This window comes from Lathamus discolor, chromosome 1, assembly GCF_037157495.1.
Source record: "Lathamus discolor isolate bLatDis1 chromosome 1, bLatDis1.hap1, whole genome shotgun sequence".
NCBI lineage: Eukaryota > Metazoa > Chordata > Aves > Psittaciformes > Psittacidae > Lathamus > Lathamus discolor.
The window spans coordinates 119,496,594-119,517,354 of NC_088884.1; the positions used below are offsets into that span (position 1 = coordinate 119,496,594).

The 20,761-nt window shown below is 39.0% G+C and overlaps 1 protein-coding gene across 5 annotated transcripts in view; it reads left to right on the forward strand.

Moving 5' to 3' along the window:
• The window catches only part of TMEM131L (transmembrane 131 like), an 83,133-nt gene that overhangs the window by 36,178 nt on the left and 26,194 nt on the right, over positions 1–20,761 (forward strand). For 4 of the 5 annotated variants that reach the window (XM_065692963.1, XM_065692983.1, XM_065692973.1 and 1 more), the window contains exons 5-15: positions 937–1,060; positions 2,124–2,240; positions 4,276–4,386; positions 11,001–11,078; positions 12,932–13,085; positions 15,345–15,403; positions 15,728–15,836; positions 16,768–16,870; positions 17,496–17,649; positions 18,296–18,466; positions 18,759–18,828. In XM_065692963.1, coding sequence (XP_065549035.1) covers positions 937–1,060; positions 2,124–2,240; positions 4,276–4,386; positions 11,001–11,078; positions 12,932–13,085; positions 15,345–15,403; positions 15,728–15,836; positions 16,768–16,870; positions 17,496–17,649; positions 18,296–18,466; positions 18,759–18,828 — 1,250 coding nt within the window. Of the gene's footprint in view, positions 1–936; positions 1,061–2,123; positions 2,241–4,275; positions 4,387–11,000; positions 11,079–12,931; positions 13,086–15,344; positions 15,404–15,727; positions 15,837–16,767; positions 16,871–17,495; positions 17,650–18,295; positions 18,467–18,758; positions 18,829–20,761 lie in introns of those variants that run through there. The other variant, XM_065692990.1, reaches the window with a different exon arrangement.

Genomic DNA, 20,761 nt, shown 5'->3' on the forward strand with positions numbered 1-20,761 from the left:
TTAACTTCTGAAGGTAAAATCCAGAAAGTCCCAGGCAAAACATACTGGTAGAATCATAGAATAGTTAGGGTTGGAAAGGACCTTAAGATGATCTTGAGGTCCTTTCCAACCCTAACTATTCTATGATTCTATGATCATCCAGTTCCAACCCCCCTTCCATGGGCAGAGACACCTCACACTAAACCATCTCACCCAAGGCTCTGTCCAACCTGGCCTTGAACACTGCCAGGGATGGAGCATTCACAGCTTCCCTGGGCAACCCATTCCAGTGCCTCACCACCGTTACAGTAAAGAACTTCTTCCTTATATCCAGTCTAAACTTCCCCTGTTTAAGTTTTAACCCGTTACCCCTTGTCCTATCACTACAGTCCCTGATGAAGAGACCCTCCCCAGCATCCTTATAGGCCCCCTTCAGATACTGGAAGGCATATTTTTTAGTTCGGTTTAGTTTTATGTTTTCCTCTAAGAAAACTTTTAAGAATTATTCTTAAATGATAATCAGCCTTTGGTCTATCAGTAACCAAAGGAAACATGCTCCCCTTAGGAGTTCAAAGAGTGTTTCAGGGGATGCACAGAATGAATGTATAGGATGTATTAACTAAAGCAGAAGCCTTGGGAAAATTGTTGCTTTAGCTGACAAAACAAGGCTTTAGTTACTGAAACTTCTTTATTCAAAACATTGTGCATTATAAGTTTTCTTAAACTCCAGGTGACTCAAATGAGTTTTGGCTAAGTGCACCTCTTACATCCCAGTGTTGCTTATTTGTAGATACCAAAGGACAGAATTTGTTTGGCATGTTTCCAAAGAATAGATACAACTAGAAAATTGTTGCATATTAGTATGGTTTAGAATGATTTGTGTTTGTTGCTGTTTTGTGCATAGTCTATCCTTATAAAGTGAATAATTTCTTTCTCTTTTTCCCCCCCCTTCTGTAGATTACTGGGGTTACCCAGAGCTAAAATGCTGCATGCCTACAACCCTAGTAGAGATAGAGAAGTTGTAGTGAATTCAGTGTTTACAGCTACTAGACAGTTTCATGTGTCTCCTGCTCATAGCCGGGTGAGTGTTGATGTACTTTTGGAAACTATGTAATGGCCAAGTGCCAAGCCTTCATGCTTCCTTTGGCCTAAGCTTTTCATACTGTGTTTTCTCTTAGTGCTTTTTTGTAGGACCTCCAAATATTTTTTTTTTCTGTTTTGTTAGCTTTTTTTTCCTCACTTCTCCTTAGACTGGTAAAAGACATCCAAAACCTACAGTAGGAAATGTGTTTTACAGTAACAGAGAAGAAGAATTTTTCAGTGTTAAGGAGGAGGCTGTTTAACTCTCATTCCTTAAGCAGCATTATGCAGTAATCTACAGGCATGTGGGTGTTTTACAGCCTTGAATTCTCAGTGTTTTGAATGATCTTGCTTATTCCTCAAAACAACCTGCAGTGAAATGTTTTATGCATTTTGTATTGCAATTATGAGCATAATTACCTTATGTGATCTAAGACTATTATTTTCACTCTGATTTTTTTTATTAACAGTGTATAATAATATAATGCATGTTAAGAATTAATTGCTGTGATCTCAGTTTGATGTAGCCCACATTTTATCCTCGGCTGATGTGCAAAGGGTTTTTATTATGCTTTCATCTGATTTGTGCTTTTACAATGACTGAATGGGTATTACTGTGCAGACATGAACGTCATTGTTCTTTCAGTTAGACCGATTTGGTTACTAATTGTGTTGCCTCAGTTCAGCCTTGACTCATTCAACTGTGTATCATGGCAGGGATTGATTCAGTTTGTAATAGGTATCTATATGTGGGAAGAATTTTTATGCACGCAGAGGCGCAAAAAAGCATGATTTAACTTCTTGAACACAAGTCTTGACTGATGAGGCCTGAGCTAGCTGACAAACTCCAGCCATAATATGGCGAGTTGCTGCGTGGTCTCAGTTCTTCTCTGAAGTAAGAATTGAGAGCTGTGGACAGCAGAAATTTCTCAGGGCTGAGATTTGCATAATAGGATCTACAGACACGAGTGTACATGTGGAGATGTCTGTTGGGCCATGTGACTGAATGGTGAGTGTTGTGATCACTGGCACCGAGCAAGAAAACTTCTTTGTGGTCTCTGCAGGTGATTCCTACGATGGGAAAAATCTCTTTCAGAGTACTCTTCCTGCCAACAGAAGAAGGCAGTATTGAAAGCTCATTATTTATAAATACCTCATCTCATGGAGTACTTTCATATCAGGTAACTACTCTTCTTTTTAGCTTGAGTTTTGGATTTACTTGTGTTTTAAAAAGTGATTTTCATACATTTAGAACTTACAGACTTTCAAAGTTCATTGAATTCCTGATACAAATCAGGTGGGCTAATGTTTACAATTCGTGCTGTATACCAGATCTCTCTGGTCTCGTAATCATGCATGCATCTATCTATATGATTAAAATTACTACTGGTGCGGCTATTTGCAGTAGTAAAACAAAGTGTATTTGTATATGTGCACTTAAAAGATCATGGTCTACTGGTTGGCTTCATATAATATTACAGTCTAGACTGCACTGTGCTGGAATGCATTTGTCATGAAAAACCTATTTAGGAAATACTTTAGGTGGTTTTCAGCTACTCTGTGGGATTTTATGTAAACACATTGGGGATGTAGCACAGGGTGAGAGGTTTAGGCCCTTAAAACAGGAAAGTCAAAGTAATGGTTGTGCATTAAAGCCATCTATTGTCTGATTAATCACTGAATACAAGCAAGTCTTAAGCTTTTTTATTTTTATGAAGGACATTTTATACTCCCAAATTCTTTGCTTTTATTAATTTGTTAAAGAAAAATCTGTCTCTGAATTCAGTGATTTACAGTGCCAGCTTTAATCAACCACCCAACTATTCCATTTCCATACTTAGATATTGTGCTGGAAAACAAAGCTCCTTAAATTGAAGCATAGGTAATTTCAATTGAAATACCTGTTTTTTAATACATATGTTGTATTTATCTACTGTTTATTAGAGGAAATGCCACATCTGGCAGAAACTTTTCATCCAGGTAGGTGGAAGGGTGCATTATAGAGTGATTGACCTTTTCTTTTTGATGTCTCTCCTCTCCTTGCACTCACCCCTGACCCTTTGATTTATTAACCTGCCTGATCAGCTCAGGCAGAGCCTTTTATCAAGTAAGTCATGGGGAAGCAGTTGTCAGTGCTACCAGAAAATCAGTTTGTCTCTTGTTTGACTGCTGAATAAAATCAGTAATGGACTGATTTTCATGAGCAGTTTCACCAGCCACTTGAAACAGAAGAAGTAGCTGCTTATGATTTCAGCTTGCATTAGGTTTAGGAGTTTCAAAATAAGGCATAACTTGAGTGGTTACAGTGCTCTTGACAGCCCCAAAGTCTTGAAATATGTGTGATGTTCCTAATGCACTTATGCAAGAGTATGTACAGAAGATTCACCCAAGTGGAGTAGAAGTACCGTTATAGTAAAATGTACTTTGTAAATGCCTCCATAAAAAAAGGAAACCTACTCCCTTTGTTCTGATATTTTCTATGTAGTCAGAGATCCTCAGCAAACACAGAATGTATTGTATTACCCACTTAAAAACGTGTTTTTTTCTGTTATAAGAACCAACCAAAAAATATCTTTGTACACAAGTGAAAAACTCCAAGGTAATTTTCTTAACTTTTAATTATTTTATCCCCTCCCCATTATCTTGCACTTTGTTGTCATAAACTAATCTTGGTGGAGCAGAATATGAGTGCAGTAAAAACGCCCAACTTGCAAATTTTAGTAGTGCTCTGAAAACTGTAGAATTTAATAACTAAAATGATAAAAAATAATTTTACCCATTTTTTAAGACAAGGCCATTGAATTAAATATGAAATGGGACTAGTAACAAAGTTTTCCCAGAAATTGCTGCACCTCCAAATGCTGATTACAAGTATTGTAATTGCTAGAAGAATAGTAAGAGAGTTTAGATACTTTCTTTTTGAGATAACCTGATGCTCTGCTGGTAGGCGCTTTGTTTTTGGTCTGTAATAGTGCCTGAATGAGTGAAAATGCTAAAGTGCTGTTTATGTGTACAGTTATTTTCCACACTGGAACTTATGTAAGTTCTCTTTCAAAAGGACTAACGTGAAAACCAAATCTGCTTCTTGGGAAGATTGTTATTACTAGCAAAGTAGTTTTGTAAGTTACCATGATAACTGAAATACTAGATGTTAATGTTAAAATGTTAAATGTTATGTTAAATGTTAATGTTAAAACATTTTGTTTTTAACACCAGGTTTTTGGAACAGGAACTCTGATGCCCTCTCCAGAAGAACCTAGAATGCAGCTACCAAACACCTACTTACTGCTTCCACACATTCAAAACATCCGGGCGTCACACACACTGGTACAGTATACATTTCAAATGGAGATGAAACATAAACCTTCTTAGGCATGAAAGGGTTTTGTCCTCAGGTTGCTGGGATGCAAGGAACATTAACAAAGAGTCCAAGTATCAGTGATGACTGCGGGAAAGAGGTTGTGAGATACAGGGCTACTGTGATCAGCTGGTGTTACGGTTTTCTGAGAAGTCTTTGGCATTTAAGCTATTCCTGCTTCTTCTTGTTCATGCTCCTGTGGGGTGCTGTTGTCTCAGTTGTGCCAACAGAACTATTTGTGAGGCCCTGCTCTGAACTAGACTGGAGGATTGACCTGTCCTTAAAAAAATAAACTTTGTATTATAAAGGCAGGGAGGAGGGCTGTTTTGGTTTGTTCTGGTTTTTACTTCAGACCTGTTCTCTGTGCCAGCTCACAGCAGAGCTGTGCCAACAGTTTGCCACAGCTAAAAAGTGTCACATACTGTGGAGATGAGAATGAGAGGTGGGAGTCAGGCTGCAGTATCCCCTCCTGCTCATATTGGTGCCGAAGATAACCACACTTGCTTACCTCAGCTTGACTAAAGCAGAGAGCTCTGGAGAATACAGCAAGGTGGATTTAAGAGGTGTATGTATTTCAGTTGAAAGATGTTTTAACATTTCTGTCATTTGGTTGCAGTTGCAGGTATTTTCATAGTCTTAAAGGCCATACAGAACCTTTTGAGGTGAATAAGGAAAAAAACGATCTTTCAAATTTCCCTTTGTATTATACACAGATTTAGTTTTTTTCAAAAACATATTTAGAATGTCTTAGCATGTAATAGAATTTAATCTTCTATCTATATGTGAGCTGTGATTGCCTTCATGATGTCATTTTCTGTACCTGAGAAAAATTCTCAGTTTAGGTAGTATTTTTTAGTCTTCTGCATATATGTAAGGTCGGTCTTACCTCTACCTGAGGATAATGCACAATTTCCTTCTCTTCCTTTCTTTTCCTTTGTACCAGTCCCTTTGTTGTAATCACGCAGGTGTGGTTGCTTGTGAGTGTGCACGTACTCTTGCAAAGGAACCAAAAGGCTTCAGGCTTTGTGATTTGGGGTGCAAAGGGTAGAACTAAGAAGGCTTTTCTTGGATGCTGTTAATGATGTGTCTCTGCATCTTCACGTCTAGCTCAATGAGGGATTGTCATCTACTGTCTGAAGTTTGAATGCAGACTGCTGCTTCACAGTTCTGTCTGAATTCCTGAGTAGAGAAGTTTTGAGAAGCACTTGACATTGTCCTTAATGTATCATGAGGGTGTAATTTTCCTGTAATTGAGGAATTCGTCTTCAGTTCACAGGTACTGATTTGGACAGAAATGCTGCAGCAGTGGGAGCAGCTCCTCAGCTGAAGGTGGTGGCCAAGATCTACGTAATACTGAACGGGACCTTATGGCTCAAGTTTGGGTTCCTTTTAGAGAAATCATAGAGTGGTTAGAGTTGGAAGGGACCTTAAAGCTCATCCAGTTCCAAGCACCCTGCCATGGGCAGGGACACCTTCCACTAGACCTGGACTCAAAACCCCATTCAACCTGGCCTTGAACACTGCCAGGGATGGGGCAGCCACAGCTTCTCTGGGCAACCTGTGCCAGGGCCTCACCAGCCTCACAGGGAAGAATTCCAATATGTAATCTAACTTTCCCCTCTGTCAGTTTAAAGCCATTCCCCCTTGTCCTGTCACTACATGCCCTTGTAAAGAGTCCTTCTCCGGGTTTCTTGTAGACTCTCTTCAAGTATTGGAAGGCTGCTGTAAGGACTCCCTGGAGCTTTCTTTTCTCCAGGCTGAACAACCCCAACTCTCTTAGCCTATCTTCAGACAGCTGTCCAGAAGTACCTCCTTCAATTAACTCTCCTAATATTCTGATCCAGATACCGTAAAAATTGATATGATTCTGATTTGTCCAGTTTACATTATAGGCTCAGAAGCTGGGAGGAAGAGATGTATATGAGGTTTGAGTGAATGACTACACATGGGAAAACTTAAAGATACAAAGCTATTAAACGCACAGTGGAGGTCTGTAGTGAAAAAGCATTTGAAACAAACCAGTCGTACTCAGTTAACTGTGTATGTTTGCTTTTCCCTGTTTATTTTTACTGAGGTAAAATACCACTGTAAGTTCAGGATAATATAAGCCTCATTTACACATCTCTTGTCATCTTGGGATGCATGAGTTGTCACCTTGGGCAGCAGTGTCTAGTTTGATACATTATAGGTATCCTTCCCTCTGAAGTCTGCTGCTTGGAAACCTGTGAGAAAGCTTACTCACTGAGTGCTGCATGGTGTGTGTCTGGTTTTTGCCTCTGTGTCCACTGTTTTAAAGGTGGTTGTGTTTAAGCTGTTTGGTAATACTGACTTTCTTGATCATAAAGGCCTTGATAAGAAAGTAACATCACTTAATCCCATCACGTGCTCAGTAAAGTGGCTTCTCAGAACTGCTGGCGGCATTGTTACCATAACCCCCAAAAACTTGTTCTTATTCCTTTGATGGTTGGAGACCTACACCTGACTTCCAATGTAAATTGCTTTGTGGATGGTTTATATAAATATTTATTTATATTTGTTAGGATACGCATTTAGTTTATATAACTTCTGCTGCTGTCATGGTATAAGCCCTTGAGCATTTGTAGGTGTCATTGCATGTTTACCTTACCAAGCTGAACAGTCTATGCTCTGTAGTATCTTCTTCAGTTATGGGCTGTCCATTTCTTAATCAAATTGACAAACACTTTCTGCAGCTTCTCCAGTTTGTAAAAGTTCTTTTCAAGGTGATTGACCAGAACTGTACATAGGGATATGGATGAAATTTTGTCTCTGCAGAGCATTTATGTTTGAAATGTGATGTATCCATGGGAATTACAGATGAAAGTTTACCTCTATAGTAGTATTTCCATTGGAAATACAGTTTATGTTTGCATTTTTTTTTGTGAAAAATAAACTTATATTGATTTTGAGGCTTGTTCTTATCTTTTAATAGACAAAGGTGCACAGGCTTTTCTTTTTTCTTCATCGTTCCCCCAGGGGTTTTTAGCAGAAACTCCTGAGATTAATAAAGGAAAGAAAAAGAAAGACAAACCTGCCTTCTCTGCTGTTGAATTTCACTCTCTTTCTGTTATTCTTTTCAAAGTTTCAGCTTCTGAACGGTTCAGGATGAGCACGCTCTGGCTGTGGTCCTGGATCCCAGGGTTTCTGAGCTCCTGGCTCACTCAGTCGGGAGGAAAGAAGACCTGTCTCCTGACACTGTGAATTCACAGTATGTCCACGTGGCCATTCAGCAGTGGCTAGTTACCACTAAGCAGTAACAGATGGTGGAGCACATATAGGTCATCTTTGTTTATCCAACTTCTGGATGTAGTCTTTGCTCCAGTTATCTAGGTTTTGGCATTGTTTAATATTTGGATGGCACTGTCAGGGCAGCTACGTCACTGCCTCTTTGTGTTCAATATGCTGTACAAACACACTGGAAATGTCAATGGAGGAGTGACCTGCAAGGTAGAGCATCTTATCGTAGGAGACAGAGGCATCACTTTGCTGACTTCCCGGAGGAGTTCAGACTTTATGAACCAATATAACGTTGCAAATACTGGCAGGAATCCAAGACTTTAAGCTGTGTTTTGTGCCAGCAGACAAGAAGATCAGAGAAGCAAATACGTGCAAGTGTGGCGCTTGGGTGTGAAGAAGGAAGGTAGTTGGACAGTAGAGTTTTCTTGGTGTGCCAGCCTGATAACTGCCTGCAAAAAACTGATGAAACCCTGCTGAATCATTATTACAGGGACAGTTAATTAACACCATTCAGAGTGGAAAAAGCTCTTTAGGGCCAGGGCTAGTCCAGGACAGAAACTTTGAAGTATCAGCCTGCAGGAAGAAGGGGAGGCTTGTTCAATGCTTGCTCTTTTTTGATTATACTGTAGCCAAACTCCAGGAAGTGGTTTGAACTCTACAGTCCCAATCGTGATGCGGGAGCATCTCTGTGAAAATCTTGGTTAGAGCCATTGACAGACACCTGAGGCAGAATAAGGAATTCTTTCCCTAAAAGTGACTCTGGGTCTGTGGTTGCTTGGTGGCTTTTGAGCTGGCCCATGCCAGCTGTCTTGTGGGTGCTCTGTCTCTCTTTTGGTGGATGAATTATTTCCTAAGCAGTTGCCTACTGTAGTGTCCCCCACTGGGAATCCTAGACCTTTGCCAGGAGAGTGGGGCTCCTTGCAGATCAGATGGTTCAGGTTTTCAGGGTTGTTTTTTCTTTTTTTGACAGAGGCCTCTGTTTCTTTAAAGCGTAAGAACTTGCCAAAACTGGGAAGAATTTAGTTTGTGTGGCTTCTATCAGACTTCTCTATTCAGCTCACACAGGATTTGTGTGTGCTGAGAGTGTGTATGCGCAAGTATTTATGCCTTCATATACAAAATAGAGGCACCAGGTAATGATGTGGCAGTGGTTGTACTGCTTTGCAGCACTCTCTCTGACTTTTCCCTTGTGCCATGCCTCTCTGTTGCAGTTCTCTGATGCAAACATATGCTGCATAACTCAGCTCCCTGCTCTGATTCATAGGCAGTGATATTCACAGTGTAAATGGAGTGCTTGTGCTGCTGGGAGATGTGGACATGGTCCTGGGTTTGTCTTGGAAACTCAGCCTCTGACAGTGTTTTCTTCACAGATGCTTTATCTTCGCTTTATGGCTAACACAGCTGTCCTACCAGTGCTGTAAGATAGTGGGCATGACAGTTATGCATCTGTTGTCTGCCTTAGATAAATGAAAACCCTTTTCCTTTTCTGAAGAGAGCTTCTCAAAGAGGGGGGAAGGATGTGTGTGTGGCAGTTGTGCAGAAAACATCGACATCAAATACACCCCAGTTGCATTTTTTTTTTTCATCTCTGTGATACATTAGCAGCTTCAGTTTCAAGGTGGCAGCAGTTTTTCATGTTAGATGTATGCCATGGCAAAAGTAAAAAAAAAAAAAGTTTGGAAAAATGATTTAGCTTTTTTAATAGGGGTATGCGGTCTCAAACTTCTTTAAACTACAATGGCATTGAATAAAGGCTAACAACTCCTTATGTAGGACCAGGAAAGTGGTAGTGCTCTCTCAAGAACCACTGAGAGGAAGCCTAAGTATCAAGGTTTATCTGACCAGAAAAGCAGCTCCAAAATTGCTCTCTGTGTAGCCTTACTGCCTCATTAAACCTACACTAGCAGTCGTGGCTGTGAGAGGTTAGTAAGTGGTGCATGTCTTGGAATCGAGTGGGGTTTTATTTCTGCTCTTAAAATTTGATGAGGACAAAAGCATTTGTCAAAAAGAATGGTGGCAGACCTTCATGTTCCCCTAAGAGCTGCGATAGGGACAGGGTTTGGGATGTGGATCTCCACCTTTGCAGAGGTTACATCGCCCTCTTGTGTGAAGTCCCAGTCATTTTGATGTGAAATTTGTCTGCATCAGGAATGCAGAATGTCTGTATATTGGCTTCCTTTTGACTGTGCTTGCCTAAAACTGGACCCCATGAAATGCCACGCATGTGGTAAACCTACTTTCTGCTCAGGTGCACCCTGCCCCCTTCTGCCTATCCCAGAGAGATGCAAAATAGGGTGCTGGATACAGAAAAAAACTTCGATTCACAGTTTAGCTTTTCAGCATTATTGACATTATATAGACATAATGTAATATTGACATAATATATAGTAATGATAATTGCTATAAATATATAATAATATATAGATAATTATTATAAATATAATAACATAATATTGACATTGTCAATAATTATCATTATTGACATTCTTTAAAGTCAATTGCATTGACATGTGCAGAAAGTTGAACCTGCAGATACCCCACTCATATTTAGTTAAGTATCGCATGAGAAACTGGGGGGAGTTCCACATAAGTCTCAAAATCACTAGTTAGTTTTGCTGTAATTAAGGCTCTGATAGAGTGACAAGTCGGGCATTCTAATTTATTTTTGCTTTTAATTTAGTATCAAGATATTCTGGCTGAGCAGTCTGTGCAATTAATTTGGCAGTCCAGATTTCCAAAGAGCTTTCATGAACTATACTGGGCTTTGTTGGTGCTGTTACCCCATTAGATTTATGAGTGCTTTACAAGCTGGCAGAGTCAGTGTCGTCTTCTCTTTTCCTGTTCCAAATGAACAAAAAGGCAAAACAAGTTATTTTCTGTCTTTCCATTTTGGCATGAAGCCTATGTCCAAGAATCACTATGTTCTTGGGGTAGCAACTCTATTGTAGTATCTAATCAGCAACAAAAATACACAGAAAACAAGGAAAGAAGCTTTTATATTACACAGAAAAGTCTCTCTTGAATACAGTTTATTGAAACATGAAAGTTTATAAGCATTGCTCCTGTTGATGCTGTATAAATATTTAATATTCGTGTAGAATAATAGCTTGATGAGTAAGCAGGTATTGACAGAGTTCCTGAGAATTGGAGATTGATTATTCACCTACTGTATAGAGCAACTTTATTTATTTTCTAAATTTTCTTATGTTTTTGCGTCATGCATATGTGGAAACAGTCCTGTTATCCTTATAAATTGTGGTGTGTGAATCGGATTTGAAGCACGTTTGAATCAGATGTTTGATGTTGTCTTTGCTTTCCTTTCTTACAGGCAGAAACTACGAATGCCAGTCTCTTACGTGTTCACCTTGAATGCAGTTTACCTAATGATGCATATCAGCAAGTTAAGGTGTGTTTTATTATAATTTTATACCTATTTAAGTCTTATTTCAGTTGAAATTTAGAGGGGCACAGCTCTAGAAGTTTTAGCAACAATACAATATCCAGTGTCTTAGTTTAAAGGGAAATTGTGCTTTTACCTATGCCTTTATAAAATGGTACCTTATGGTATACATGAAATGTCACATACATTACGTTACAACCTTTAGAAGAGGGGAGATGGAAAAAGACACCAAATACCTCTATGGCCCCCCTCCCTCAATACCAAACCAGCAGGCTGTGTTTTAATGTGTAGATGTTATATTACTTCTGTGAGGTACAGAAGTGATTAGATGCTTGTAATTCGCTTTCTCCAGAAGCATTTCTCAAGTTTCCGGTTCACACTAACAAGAAATCAATGAGCTGGGAAGCTGAAGTCTGGGCTCTGTGCTCAAGAGGCTTTGAAGGTGGCTTTGGCATTGGGCAGAGGTGAGGAGGGGTGAGCTTGTTAGCAGAAAAGCCCCCTCCGAAACCTCTGAGCCTTCAGGACAGTAGGTCTCTCCATCCTCCTGGGCAGTGCTATCTGATTCTCCTCTTCCCTTCTCTCCTTAAATGTCCTTACACAGTAAATGGGTATTGGTTAACAGTGCTAATGGTATTCGATGGGATATTTAGTTTGATCAGATAGATAGGCTTGTGCTGTGGTCTACAGCATCTTCCATCAAGTGTGACAAGGCCTGGACTCTATAGCTGTATTCCTGTACGTTAGATGTCACAGTGACCCTGTGCTGTTTTACTCCCATGTTTGATTCTGGGTGAATAAGGCTAAGCTTGAGATGCACTTGAACTTTTGAGATTGCATGTAGTGCAGCTGCCTGCTCTTTGGTGTGAGCTTTTCAGGGTCACAGCATCCTTGTGCTCCAGTTTCCACAGTGGTCTCCTCTCCTGCTCCTGACAGCCGTTTCATGTGCTGATGGTTTCTTTAATGTTGTTTGAGCAGTGAACTGGCATTCCATTCCCAAAGACTCTTCCCTACTCCCACTGTACCTCCTTGTGACACTTCAGATTAGCTGAAGGTGTATTGCTACCGCTTCATGAGAGGACTTCACGTGCCAGGAGTGGTTTTCTCCTCTTCCTCCTGAGCAAACCGGTCCTCTTGGTGGGCATTGAAGCCTAACAACCTTCGTGGTGTGATGCAGGACCAATTTATGTTATTCACTGTTGATTACCTAGTTTTGTTTTTGCATTGTTGGCATGAATTTGTGAAATGGTGTCTGTGTCTTTGTAGTTGCTGAGATCCAGCTGTCTTAACAGCAGCCACTACTTAGAGAAGGCAATAAGACCCTGTTTGTATTTATCTGAAGTATTCTAGCCAGACGACAGTGTTTTCTATTAAGAATTGTACATGTATGTTTGTTTTTTAAAATTACTTCAGTGAGAAATGGAGACAAAAAACACAGGATTTGGAAAAATTAACTATAAACAGACCAGTGAACATGAGCTGTCTTCCTACCATTAAGACACATGCATCAGTCTGTTTATGGCACATTTTATTGAAGGCAGAGGATTTAACAAAGGAAACTGTTTTGCAGTCCCTGAGGTGAGACTGACTAAGACAGTTTATAAATTTGCATTCTTTCAAGGTTCAGTGTCCTTTTCAGTTGTTTTTCGTCTTTGTTTCTGCTGTGCTGCTTGTACCCGCACTGTCTTTGGTTTCTGCTGAGATTTTAGCTGAGGTCCTAATTACTCCTGTTTTGCCAGCGCCAAAGTGCTGGTAACCTTCTCTGTTAGCTAATACCTTTGATTAACTTCTAAAAATACCTTACTGTACTAATTTTTTCCTCTCACACCACATACACACCATATCCCCTTGTCTCGCTCCAGAGTTGCTGTTTTATGTCTGATGACCCAGTGCTGCTAGAAATGAGCTTAACGGTAAGAATGGAAAATGCCCAACAAGATTTTGTGGAGCACAGACAATACTTACTGGAGAATCTTTTTGTAGTTTATGTAGCAATGGAAAATACGAAGACCTTGGGTAAGTCCTAAATATGACTGTTAATTGTAATAGAACTTGGTTTTATACATAAGTTGCAATTTGATATGATAAATCTAGTCAAATTCAGCGGCAGCCAAATTGTGCAAGTAAGGGAAAAAGCTAAGTGTTAACAGTTAACAGTTTAAACACAGCTTGTCAGCTAGTTTGTTTAAGGTAGTTACTGTGAGCACAGTGCTCTTTATGAAGGTAATGATTGTAAAGTTGTAAACTACTTCTGTTTCATTCTTTAGTCCCTCGTAGTATGGGAAAATGTCATGGTCCTTTGATTTCTACAGCTGCATTTCTGGTTTCACATTAATTAAATTGACCATAATAGAACTGCGAAGGCAGAATGGTTTGTACAGCACTGGGAATAGTAGCTGTTGTGGAAAGAAGGGTAGTGAGGTAATACAGATGTGCGCATCATTTGTTCCTGTAAGCTAGAATTCCACAAGCAAAACAATCAACTCCTTGCAGTTTTTTAATGCTACATCATTTGGGTGAGCAAATCCTCTAAATCCAGGGGATTTTACATTACTTATGGAGCTTTGCAATCTGTCGGAATAGTTTCTTTTAGACATTTCTGCCAGTTTTACTTTCTTATTAAAGAAGAAGGAACTGCTTAGGAATCCATATTAAAATAATATTTTTTTAACATACTAGTGAAAAAAGAACATGATCTGTTTTCTTTTGTGAAGTTCTGTTTAAGATCTAGTCAAAAAACATATGCTTTTTTCCTGTGCCTGTTCTGAGATGTGATATTTATGTAGAGCTGAAACTGAAATACCCTCTGTAAACCTAGTTTCCCTGCCAGTGAGATGCTAGTACTTTGTTTTGCTGAGTTGTGGGCATACATTTATTCTGATGCTGGCAGAGAATTGTTGACATCTGTTGTGTCAGGGGGGCTTACTGTTAACACTTCTGATGGTTAAATAATAGATGTATGCTCTTAAGACTGCTTTTTATTAAATATAATGCAATTATAAGTCCTCACTACATTAGAGGTTGGTCTAGCCCTTGGACTTGCTGTCAGTGGGAAGCTCCAGGTCTTGCTCCGTTTGATATGGTGCTTTACCATATCAAACAGCAGTGCTTGCTTGCCTCTGATTTGTGTAATTAAATGAGATGTGGTCTCGAGAGAAAGATCTAGCAAAAGGGAATATGGTGCTGTATTAGTCTCCATGTACAGCACGTGTGTTAGCACTTAGAGTGGGACAGCAGATAGGCAAGGTCTGCCCAGGGGAACTAGCCAGCTGGAAAGATTGAAGAGTATGTGCTTTAAGCAGCTGTAGATATGTGGACCATCTGCTCATTCAAAGTCAGTATCTTGAACCAGCTTCTCTTTTGGAAGCTGGCAGCTGTAGTGTTGCTTTCAAGCAGCTGAGCAAAGCACACTCATTATTAGAAATTGTGCCTGATGAATTGGGAGAATGTCATCTTATGTCAGCCTGCATCTACTAATGCAATGAAAATATAAGCAAGGGCAAAAGCTCAGGTAGTCTTCCCTCATGGAAGTGTGATGACCATCCTGGTATAAGTTACCTCTTGTTCTGTCCTGCTGCTCTACCTTTGGTCCTCTACCTTTGGTTTGTAGTGTCCTGTGAATGGGAACGTAACTTTTCCAGTGAAGAAGGGTGGTTAGCCAATATAGTCGTACCATCTCATTGGCAAGTGAAACCTGAATTATACCCATATCCTGTTGCTCTAGTCAACAGGTTACTACCCTACCAGCTGATAGGACAATTCCTATTTTAAGCCCAAAAGATGTTAAGGATCTAATCCAGCTTCTCACTATCTCCTGATAATGCTTGCTGTTTGAAGCGGTGTGCAGGATCTTTAGTTAGCTGTATATGCCTACAGAACAGTTTTTACTGGACAATCCCATGCTACTGATAGGTTGGCACTTAAACTTAGAAAGTCATGGTAGCATCAGCCATCATTTCCTTTAGCTCTGCCTCCTGTTTCTCTGCCCATGGGAAAGGGGTATTAATGTTCCATCTTGGATTTAGGAGATAATGAAGGAAGATTCCCTGTTGATGTTTGCCTTCATGTTTATGGCCAAAATGCTTGAGTGGACTTTTACTCCTTTATGAAATAATTGCCAGCTCGAGATGTGAATAGTTCGTTCTTTTTACAAGGGTAGCTGTCTCACAAAGATTCTTATGCTTATATTGGGATTGCTTCTCATATGAGTATCTGACAAAGCAAGAGTGCTTCTGTCCTTGGTCAACTTACATCAGTGTTCATTCTTTTGGACAGGTGATTCCTCAGTAGATGTATATGTCATGCATTCTGGGAGCAGCCTTGTACATATACAGGTAATTGTGAGCATAAGGAAGTCATATTTTAGGGTTTTGAATTTGATTGGGGTATTAATTAGCCCACTGGTTTACTCTGTAATAGCAGATTGATTTTCCTGGTAGCAAATGTCACGCCTCTGTATCTTTAAAGGTGCCCAGATACCTATCTCAAGAGACATAAGAGTTGTTAACTTGAATAAAAATCCATGGGTTCATTTAAAAGATGTGAGAAAATGGCAGATATTAGCTTGCAAATTTGATAAGAAGATACACTAATACAGGAGCTACACTAATAATGTTAGTACTTCTACAAGGATTTTATTGTGTCTTGTCTTCATGCAGGAAATACGGCAGTTGTCGCAAAAAGAAACGTCACCTGTGGAGTTTGAGCCAGTACTGCTATCTTCATCGTCTACTAACTTTACAAAAGTTGCTTCTCTTTCTTGTAAAGGTACAGTGTACTTATAATACTAAACAGGATTTAATTATAAAAGAGTAGCTGTTTTTCATCAGATAAGAGACCCTGAAAGGCCTCAGAATCAACTTGCTTGGATTTTTTTGAGAAGGAGGATGAACTCTTTCTTCTAATTGTTTCCACCATTTTGATGTATATGTGCTTTCTCTTTTGCTGATCGAAGGCTCTAAGCTATACATATTACAAAAAAGGGAAGAAAGCATTTGCTAAAATGTGAGCTGATTTTCGGTAAGCATAATTACTGAATATGCTTTTTCAACATCCTTTTATAATTTGTGGTTATTTTTCTGTTTCCAATATATTTTCTAAAAGGCTGTTGTGCTTGGGTGGTCATTTTCTATGACATTTCTTGGCAGGATCGTTGAAGAGGCTTGCCTGGGACCAGGCGTGTTTGTGGAAGAGCAGAGATTAACATTTAGGCATTCCTGACTCCAGCCTGTTTCCTATTCTGACCACTAGACTGCAGTGCACAGACTTTAAACGTTTGTGAACTAGGCTGCTTTCATAATAATGCTGGGACTTCTTTTTCCTAGCAAAGAGGGAAAATAAGAAGAAAGGACTATATTTGAAGTGATTGCTTTTTTTCAGACCAGGATTTCATTTATTAAAAGGAGGCAGTGTGCACTGATAAGTAAGAATGCTGAGGCAGTCGCACATGGCTAAAATTGCTTGGGCTGCTCTTCACAGCCTTTTTGTGCATGTGTTTTTGGAAGGTGTGTAGCATTCATAAATTCTTAAAGCAAAGTGTTGAAACCTCTGAAAATCAGGATATAAGCAGTTAGATGCTTAGTCTACCTGTGTTAGAATTGGACTAACAAATGTTCCTCTTAGTAGAGTTCTTCCAAACCCTCATGTGAAAATTGTTCTGGCTGATGTTGTATTCTCCTGTTGTCTGTTCTTTGCCCAGCTGCATCCTGTGACAGTGAAAGTCCTTATGGTGACAAGAAGAGTAATCAATTGGAAGGCACTGCAACACTAAAAGCCTGTCTTTCCTGTCCTGTGATGGAAGGGTAGGTTGACAATGGATTTTTGTTTGTTTGTTAACATTCACTGATATTGTCAGAAGAATATTGTACCCTACTTTAAGAAATGAGGTTAGCTTGTTTTGTCACTGAACAATTCCAAGAAATGTGAGGAGACTTCTTGCTATTGTTACTGTGTCGTTTGCCAAAACAGACCTGTGACATTTCAAGTAGTAGTTCTGTATTTTATCCAAGAAGAATTTCAGGAGCCAATAAAGAGGTATGCCTTAGCAGCTTATATCATATAAATGTTGCTTAGAGTCCGTGATAAAATTTGTTATGCAGAACCAGGATAGTTATAAAAAAACTGTGGAGTCTTTTCTTCTTTTGCACACTTCATCCAAGCTACCATATTCCAAAGCAGTAGGTAGTGATATACTATATAGCACAGGAAGAGTGTAAACCTGCCTACCTCTTTTGCATTGCTCCTGTCAATTTTTACTTTGATATTCTATGTAAGTATGCCAAAGGAAATAATTCTGTTCTTTCTCCTTAAAACCTTAAAGGAGCATCGTTATGCAAGAATACTACAGTTATATCCTTGTGTGGATCTCTTATGCGTGCTCAAGGACAGTTGCAGATGTATTTATTTTTCTTCTGTGTTTACCTACAGGTATTTTGATGTAGATCCTTCTGCAGCATTGTTTCATATAGAACCACACCATAATACTTCAGGATTTTGGTCCATATGGTTTACAAACAATTTTGACTTCAGCATTGAACTGACAGAAGTCTTCATAGCCAGAGAAACGAAAAATGTTTTAAAGGTAAGCCTTTTTTTCTGCTTCATGTATTGTTTTGTCTTTGGTTTAGGGATACAGTCCTTCAACATACAAAATAGATCCTTTGAAGAACTCTGTGTTCTCAGAGCTGGTTGAAAAAGATATTTGTATGCTCATAAATGTTAGGTTCTGAAGAGCTTACTCTCTCAGCAGGCATTATTCACTGTCCGGCTTGTTTTTGCGTTGTTTCATTAACAACTGTTCTTTCATTTGAGTTGCAGCTACAGATGCATCAAATTATATACCATTGCTCTGTTCTCAGAATTGTTGCATGTGTGTTTGTGCTCCATAGGATTCAGCATTTCTTCATAGCCTGTAGTGGAAGTCTTTACTACATAGATGAGCTTTGAAGTTTAGAAGGCAAAGCCAATAATTTACTCGCGCAATTGCTTGATTCAAACCAGGCAAATCTGGCTTATGAATAAGCACATGATGTAGGCATCTAATTGGCTCTTCGTATATTTAGATAGGAGATTTACATATGTGCACTGTACGGATCAGTTACGGGCACATATGTGTATGTAATAACAGCAAAAACACAAAGGAAGAGAAAGTTTACATTCTTCAAGGTACCAGTTGCACCAAAAATACTGTACCGGTTTTCATTCACTTGTCATTTAATTCTTTCTAGATTCTGAACTTTGCCGAACCTTTGACTCTGCCTCCAGGCTGCTGGAACGTATTTTCTTTGAAGCTCAGTGTGAAAGACACTGTAACAAATGTGCTGTCTAGTATTTGTTTGGCCACAAATGTGGGAATAATGTTTGAAATACCTCTGCAGATATATTCGACTGTGTCCAAGGTACCATATTCAGTTGTGTTGTATGATTATTATGCACTGCAAATCAAAATGCAGCAGCCTCTTTCTTAGGCCAGAAATCTGTCCCTTAGTCCTGAAAGAAAAACTTGGTATCATACCATTGTGTGAAACCGTTCTGTAGCTTGAGAAGTTAAGCCCCCAGAGTTGAACAGTGATGGGATCGCAGTCCTCTAGACAACCTTAATTCTCTTGACTTGTCTAAATTATGCACTGAGAAACTGGAATTTGTCTTGTTGTCTCATCATGTGGTCAGCTATAGTTTTTGTTTTTCCAGCAGGGAGATCTTCATTTTGAAGCGATTGCCCACTGTGATATTCAGTGTTACTTGGGAAAGTCTGATTCAGGTAGGCTTCTCTTGGGGATTTTTTGCATCTGCTAGTAGTTTCATTGTAGAAAATCCATTTTATCTAGCAGGACCTGAATTGAAAATATTGAGATTGTTAATGCGAGTACTTAGTTTTATGTCTTTTAAAAATATCCATTTTTCTGGGAGCATATAAATGGCTTTGAGTAACCTGCTCCGAGTACATTGTGCAGTATTTCAGACCTCTAATTCCATAGCACATGCTAAGCTATTGTTCTGTCTTGAAACATTTTGGACTTAATGTTTAAGACTCTGCTGCAGGTTCTCATTGATTGTGTACTGCTCCTTTCTTTCTTCATATGCATGTTCTCTGGAGATGTTGTGGTAGAATGGTAAAGCTGCCAACTAGCTTGAAGTGTTAGGCAATGCGTGTCATCCAGGTCCAGATCCTGGGAAGTCTTTGAAACAGAAAACAAATGTTGACCAATATCCTGCCTTTAGTCATAGTTAAATTTGAATGCCTTCTCTTTACCTGTTTCTTACAGAAATAATGTCCTAGATTTCTGCAAAACACCATTTATCAGGCTCATTAAAATAGCATCCTTAATGCTGTATCATGTGAAATAGAAAGAAAGGGTCTCATTCTTTCTGGAACTGAGGAATCTATCTGCAGATACGGTAATGCTGGGAGCTGTTCCCAGCATTACCTGTACCTGGCTGGCATTTACCAAAATAGTGTTGGGTATTACATGGACATAATACTTCCTGGAGAATGTTGAATCTGATGAAAACTGATTCTGAATAGTGTTTTTTTAATCTCTGCTCAGTGAAGAATTCCAGTACTGGTAACATAGGTACCCATTACAAGTAAATGGTACCATGGTACCTTTTAAAGAAATGCTAAATAGAATACTCTCCCAAACATGTTTTCACAATGGTGCTTTCCTGCAGTGCATTTTGTATGAGGGTATGAATAAGGCAGTAGTAGTTAGTCAAATGTAAAAAGAATTGAGGTGCCGAATGGTAACATACAGCTTGAAGAATTACTGATACATATGCACATTTAGGTACAGATCTTGGAAGCAAGTGTTTGCTTTTTGTTTGGTTTTTGTTTTGTTTTTTAATCTTTAGAAAGAAATCTTTCTGATAAATGTGAGTCCTTATTTATTTTCCATTCACATCTGATTATCTGAACATAATCAGATCTTTATGTACAGATATTCTACCTTCTAATGCAGGATACTAGTGTAGTATTTGTTAAATAAAAAAAGTCCAATGCTAAAGCCTGAAAACACTGACCTAAAGAACTTGTAGCTGGATTCTTCCAGTCATCATCGATCTCAGTTGGTTACTTTAAACCCTAAGGATTGTAAAATAAAATACATGTATTTTCAAAATAAGCCATTTTTGTTTTCTCTTGAAAGTTTGCTTTTCTAACCGTATTCTGCTATGTGAAAATGCTTGACTTTCTAAAAGGCATTAATCTTTAGAGCGATGTAAAGCCTTGCAATTTTATCTTGAGAAGAATTCAAGAAAATTATCAGCAGCTCAAAAAGAGAAGCTGACATATAAACATCATTTCTGCCAACCTGTGGGATTTGTTCTGCTCCCTGCTGTGCTGTGATGTTATAATTTTGTACCACTATGTAGAAAATAGTGTATGATCTTGATGCTTTATTGGCATCAGCAGAGTTCTGTTTAACGACTACCGATAACATAATGACTTTTCAATGGCATGCATTAGAAATAGCAACAGTAAAAAGAGCTCACTGGAGCATACAAAGCCAGTGCTATACCTGTACTTCTGTTTGCATATAGAATTATTGTGTTTTGCAGATATCTTAAGCAAAGAAGATATATGCAGTAATATGTATACACTCACATGTATTTACCCTCACATGCACATATGCTTCCTTTGAAGGGAAAAAGTGGGTTGCTTGCTTTATTTTTGTGTCAGGACCCTTTGCAGATAC